Source organism: Diadema antillarum, unplaced genomic scaffold (assembly GCF_040938485.1).
Source record: "Diadema antillarum isolate AM-2024a unplaced genomic scaffold, OU_Dant_1.0 seq00001301_RagTag, whole genome shotgun sequence".
Classification (NCBI taxonomy): Eukaryota; Metazoa; Echinodermata; class Echinoidea; order Diadematoida; family Diadematidae; genus Diadema; species Diadema antillarum.
This window is the reverse complement of record NW_027272079.1, coordinates 571,645-578,321: the sequence shown is the minus strand read 5'-3', so window position 1 is coordinate 578,321 and position 6,677 is coordinate 571,645. Positions and strand designations below refer to the sequence as shown.

The 6,677-nt window shown below is 40.4% G+C and overlaps 1 protein-coding gene across 1 annotated transcript; it reads right to left on the bottom strand.

Annotated features, from left to right (window-relative positions):
• Positions 1 to 3,691, bottom strand: LOC139708107 (putative 3-methyladenine DNA glycosylase). Its single transcript, XM_071620085.1, has 3 exons — positions 3,681 to 3,691; positions 2,593 to 3,026; positions 1 to 1,361 (listed from the first exon to the last, which is right to left on the bottom strand). Exons 1-3 carry the CDS (start codon positions 3,689 to 3,691, stop codon positions 982 to 984), a joined length of 825 nt encoding a protein of 274 aa, XP_071476186.1. The 3' UTR covers positions 1 to 981.
• Positions 3,692 to 6,677: the final 2,986 nt, after the last annotated feature.

The following is a 6,677-nucleotide window of genomic DNA, read 5'->3' as shown; positions in this document are numbered from 1 at the left end:
TTGAAATATATGCGTGTACTAATGCATGTTAAACCTCGATACATCATCCTTTCCAACAATTATCAACTACACTGTAGCAACATAACCTTTTACCCTCACTCTTTTTACAGCTTGTTGTAGCTTGGCCTGAAGTCTTAAAGTCTGGTTTAAAAGACATTAATGCATAAGATCCATTCATGTACAAAATGCCATTCCAAACTCAATAGCAGACTTGCAGAAGTTGATCTTTATGAACCAAGGAAATTGTGAGATGTATGCAAAATTTAACTTTTCCTTTTAGGCAGAGGCAAGAATTTGAACTTTAGAAGGAGTGACAACATGGGCAGGTTCTATATGTGACCGCTCTGCTCAAAACCCACCAAAAAACCCCCAAACAAAACAAACAAAAAACCCCCCACAAAAACAGGCCAAAATGAATTTCCTCTATTCCACATACAATTGTAGTTTAAAAGAGCAGGCTGTAAGCTTTAAAGCAATATATATCTTGTTAAAATTGGGCCATCCTAACCCATTCTAGAAGTGAGTGAACTAAGAGTTTGGAGGTGCAATTTCAAAGAAAAGGGAGAAAAGATCTAGAGGATTTAATGGTAAGGGTTACTTAGGCGTGCTGTGCAGAAGTATCAATTTTCCAGTGAAACATTGCCTGTCCCCCAAAAATGGTTCAGAAAACTGCTAATAATGCAATTCAGTTTGTTTTAAGCTGTCAAATTTTGACAGTAGGTAGAGAACAGATTACTCTCCCAGGTAAGACAAAATTTGATTAGGTCAACCCAAGTGACATTTTGGTCAATTACATAGGCTCTGTTTTGTACATTTCCATATGCCAATATATGCTTTGATATATGTAGTTGTTCATTATATCTCATCTCATTTCATCTCAATGATTTCATTGACTTTGGCAAACTGATTACATTGAAAGCACTGGGAATCAAATGTGATAATCATCACAGACACAGGCTGTCTTGAGCCTTGAAGTGTGTGTTATGTCTTCTTATCAGTTGCCCCCTCAACAGCTCTGTTTCTCTTGCTAACACAAGGCTCTCCCCTCACGTAGAACCGCAGTGGTTTCTCCACCCATTCCTTGGTCGCCGAATCGATACCTATCCTCGGGCAGCTCACAATGTCGGCGTCGGGGACGCAGTCGCTGCTCTCCACCCATAGCATGTTGCTGGTTGTCAAATCTGTGCCGTCCATGGACCTGTCTATGTTCAGAGCTTGGCAGAGTTTGGCAGGACCGTTGCACACCTCCTTCGTCTTAAACTGCCGATTTCGTCGTTTGCTGGCTTCACTTCTGAACTGAGTCATAGCGTCCTCTCCTGAACTAGGAGAAAGTGCCCGTAGCAAAACTGCTTCACCACTACCTGCAAGACAAAAAAATGAATAGCAATGCCATACAATTCAATTCAATTCAATTTCTGTTTTATTGCAAATTAAAAGAGCATAACAGCAAGTACGCAGACTAATATTGCCATGTGTACAGAGAAAAATTTGGATTAAAGGAAACACAGTTAATATACATCTCAACCTAAATATTTCATCACAATAATGTCAAATTACCTTTCTACTCAATGTATAAAACATTGCACTTACAGAAAATTAATACATGTAATGAGTACACATGGCGATTTACATACAATGTAAACATGCACACTTAAATGCAGATATATCACAAAAATAGATGGTAAGACAAATAACGGCATTCATACCAGTAGCTAATCTTTCTTGAAGAATGTCAAATTTGCCTCACTAAATTTGTAATGTGCATTTGTGACCCTGATTCTTTTAGTGAGAGAAATTGTATCAGAAATCCACCTTTAGTAAAACTTTAGTTTCTTCTCCTAACTTTAGAAAAGGCTTGTTACCTGTGTGTGATGAATGAGATTCTCCTCTACATCCATTTGTACCACTTCTGGAAAGTATATCTACAAGTGCTTTCAATGGACTACAAATCAAAATACAGTGCACTTCCATTTTAACCAACACAGTTATAACAAAATTCCGGGTACAACGAAATAAAAATTCAGGCCGCAACATTATCCTCTCTCTGTTTTTTTATGTGTGTATGCGTGTGTGTGTCAGAAATGCGATGGTCAGAGAACAGCTTGGTATTAGATTACCTGTCCATGCTGATCGAGGGGGCAAAGTGACCAAGTGCGAGTGTGAGAGGGGGTGTACCACCCTCTCATGGTAAGGAGCATAGGCATTTTCAAGCTGTAAATTGTGCAATCTGGTGCATATCGGTACCACCAGTAAACGTATTATGCATTTGAATTTGTTCTAACAAACATGTTATTTTCTCAAAATGTGATTTTTTTTTGGCAATTGGAAATGCATATTTTTATGATTTGTTTTGTTTTGTTTTTCTGGTAAGGTGTGAGTAAAATGAATATGATACCTTGGTTAGGCACTGCTGTATACAGTATTCTGTGGAAACCAAGGTATTAGCAACTGACATAAGGAACAATGCAGTTGTAACGCACTTAAAGGTGGAAAGATTTTTATGATCTTTCTAGAAAGAGTGAGTGCTGTGGGCTTTCGATCAATTAATATATCACTGACATTCTGAAGATCCAATACACGCAATTGACTCACCATTACTAGTGATATTCATACAGTGGTACATTCCATATGTGAGGTAAACATAGGCATGGCCAGGGCTGAGAAACATGCTCTTGTTGGACGGCGTCTGACGGCCGTTGAAGGTGTTGCAGGCGGTGTCCTCTGCACCCACATACGCCTCCGTCTCCACAATCCTTCCCGCCAGCCGCTTCCCATTCACATGCCTTACCAAAAACTGCCCGAGCAGCTGCTTTGCCAATTTGATGCATGGCTGATCGAAGAATGATCTGCCCAACTTCTTTGAGCCTTTTGACAGCATCTGGTTGCTGCCCAGATCATCATCCTCATTGGGTATCTCTCGTGAGATCTTAGCTCTTGATGAAGTCACAGATGTGTCAAAATATGGACTTGTGCTTCCACTAACAGTCCCCTTGTCTTTCTTAGCAGCTTTTCGCTTGGGTGCCTTCCTGCAGCAGTGGAGAAAAGGGGAAAGATCACCAAATTCACGGAGGTATGTATTCATAATCAGGAGAGAGTTTCGCGCTGGTTGAAGGATTCTATTTTTTCAAGCATGAACGAACATCATTTTGTCAATTTGGGCTTAAGAGTAAACCCAACCTCTCTTTGTATTAAAAAGATACAATGGATTTATATTCTATGGTGTTCTTTCATTGCCTTTGAACAGTATATCTGCAACAAACTGAAAGTTACTAATGCCTGATTCTTGACAAAGCACGAAAATGCATTAAGTGAAACTGTAACACAGCTGGTGAAGGCCTACATGATGTCTCTGTACCACACCTATCTACATTTGAAATCAGCCACTAGAAAGTGTAAAGACAAAGGAGAAATTTACTCAAAAAGTCTTTTTCTTTTCTTTTTGAATTGCCGTCAGTTAGGCCCTAGTCTAGATCAAGCCAGAACTTGCAGCAAATCAGATAAGGGTTGGGGCATGTACACTGTATTTGTACATATTAAAAAACGGATGGCAGTGCTGTAATAATGTCAATAATTAAGACATCAAACATACTTTTGACAGCAGCCATTCAACAAAATGACTGAGCTATGACTCATGAGTCATACATTTAATTTGCTATAAAATATAAAATCCAGTATCTTGCCTTAGACTCATTGTGTCTTTTTTGGAGATGCTTTATCCAGAGATCTTCCTTTCAGAGCTAAAAAGAAAAGGAAATTTGATCAGTTTACGACAAACTGTACTCTGTATACTAGATCACAGTAGATTGGATTCTATTAAACATTGAACACTTAACGTTAGTCAAAAAGAGAGGCTGAGCTCTCTAATAGTCTCTGTGTCTAATCGGGTATCCACTGTAGTGTAAAGTTTTCTGATTCTGTTCCTAATGATTTGTGAAAGTATAGAATCTAGGCTATATGCATCAACTACAATTTTTTTTTCCTCTCTGCATTTTCTTCTTTGTAACTTATCTGTGGATCTGGTACTGGTAGGCCCTACTACTTGTACTGGTCTCGCTACTATATACCTGTTGTAGACCTACTTGGATCTTACCCAACACATATAGTTACACTGTCTGTGTCTGCCCAAAGTACCGGCAAAATTTAGTACATTTTAATTCACTTTTTTGAATCACAATAAATTACTAGTATCACGGTGCTAGTAACTGTATTAACTAGAATTCTACTGATCTATTATGACTTGACATGCATTAGAGCAGGGAGACGTAGAAGAGAGTAGGGGCAAGCATGGTATTACCGGACGCATGGTATTACCGGACACGCACATTTTTGCGTACTAATGACATTCTGTACGCGCGAGACTTCGTAGATTAGCCTCACAGAACTTTGTGTGGACCGAAATCGCAAGACACGCCACATAAAAATGTAAAAACACGAAAAAATTCACATTTTACCTCAAATTCATAGTTGAGTGACCCGCACAGCATGCATGTTTGAATCACATTTCGCGACTGAAATTCTATGAAATCCCACTCACATACAGGAAAAATGCTGAAGATTCTATTAGAGCCAAAAGTTCACTTATCAATATCGGAAATTTGTAGCTATCGTCCTCAAACGCGAATGATGCGGAATAGTTGTGCACGCAACTCATCACCTGCGCGTGCAGCTCCCATAGACAAAGCACGTATACTCTAACCAGTTGTCGATTTCTCACAAGGTTTTATTTGCGTGAACTGTTCGAAATGGTCAAGACAGACATTTTACTGTAAAATACGAAATTTGAGCCTCATTTGCCGATTTTTTTGTGTGTCATCCGCTCGGTGAGAATGTGTACGGTGATTTGTGGGATGAATTGTGATTCTGGTGCAAGGATTAGCACGTGATTAGGTGCGAAAGACCTCGATTATTCGATTACGAAAATCGCGTCCGGTAATACAATGCGATTTTGCACCGCACAAAACACCACTATTTTTAGAATTAGAGGGGTATGTTTGAAGCATATTTTCTAAAAACTGGAACGAAGAATTGACGTAAGTTGGCTGAATTCGTAATCTCCATGAGTCTGTGAATAAGTGGTGTTATTTTTAGCCGAAATTTTAGTCTATGAGTACGGAATTCAAAGCCACAAAGAAAAGCCGGCGTCCGGTAATAGGATGTGCCACCCTACATTAGTCATTACTATGGAGGTGGCTAGGACTCAGCTCAGCTGATAATCACGTGATTATCAGCTGAATGTACAATGATTGTAACGCTACATTATTACTGTAAATTTTACTAACTTTAGAGTTCTAACGTTAGACTAGGTTTTCAAAAGTCGAGTGTCACGTCATGGAAATACATACATGGGGCTACGCGCTTCGTCTCTGAAAACGCCCACCCCATCCCATACAACATTAAAAGTCTACATTAATGTACGTTACCTTTATCTGTCCGAATCCAGGAAGTGACGGCAGACTTTCACAATTTTGACCTAGCTAATCAGAGAAATAGAGGGGGGGGGGGGGGGGGGGGGCTATAGAAGGGATCGATCTCGAGACTGAAAGTTGCGATCTTGGCTGGGTAACTTCGAATTATGGTATGCCGTGTCGTCGTTGGTTGGTGTGTCCAAAGATCTTAGACAGGTTTACGGATGGCCAACTCTCGGTCGAAAAGTGAAACGCTGGCAGGAGTGCGCCAACTAGCGTTTAGCGGGGATCAGCGGGTGGTGAAGTTTCCAGGTACGGGGTGAGCGCAGCGCAGACGATTGAGCGACGCCGGCGCGCGCCGCACTAGCACTTTACCGATTTCGATATTCATGCGGCGTGCTGTGAGACCAAGATCTGAGGGCATAGTGCCAGCAGTGGTGGGAGGGACGATCTTTGATTACAGGAAGAATGAATTTTCAGGAGGGAGGTTCTAACATGTTAACTGTTTATAGATCTGAAGAATCATGAGTAGGCATCCTAGATCTAGGAATTGGTGCAGTGCATTAAACTGCACCAATAGCTACGCTAAATCATCAACAGGTTCATCGTTATTTCGATTTCCAAAAGACCCAGGAAGGTAAGAAAAGTGTTTCATCATCTACGTTAGATGTTTAGTACAGGACTATTACAAACAACAACGTACAGTAACTAGTTAGACCGTTCAGACCGGGGTACCCATGCAACAATGTTGTTACTATGTAACGTTAGTACAATATTTATATTATATTGGATGGCTATGAATGGGATACCAGGGAATATTGCACGAGTTAGGGCCAATATTGCACGAATCGAAGATGAGTGCAATATTGACTCTAACGAGTGCAATATTCCCTGGTATTCCATGAATCAAGGCCATCCAATATAATTATTATCATCTATACAATCAAGTAGAGCAACCATGAACTGCACAAAATTACCCAGCTTCTACTCACCTTTGAAGTTGACTCGGCAGTCCCATCCCAGCGCTGAAAAGGGGAAGCCCCTAAAACTGCGTATTGAAACAAACAACTAGCAAGATGTTTGCGCGCTTGTGAAAAATGTAACAAAATGACGCGCACTAGTAGCAAGTATTTGCGCATTCAGCAAGCGCTCACGCAATAAACGAGACAGAATTGAATATCGTGTGATCTTGAACGGCAAGTAACAACGGTAGCCTATGGGGAATTAATACGTTGGTCTATGCGATTCGTTCAATATGCTCCGATATTGAAC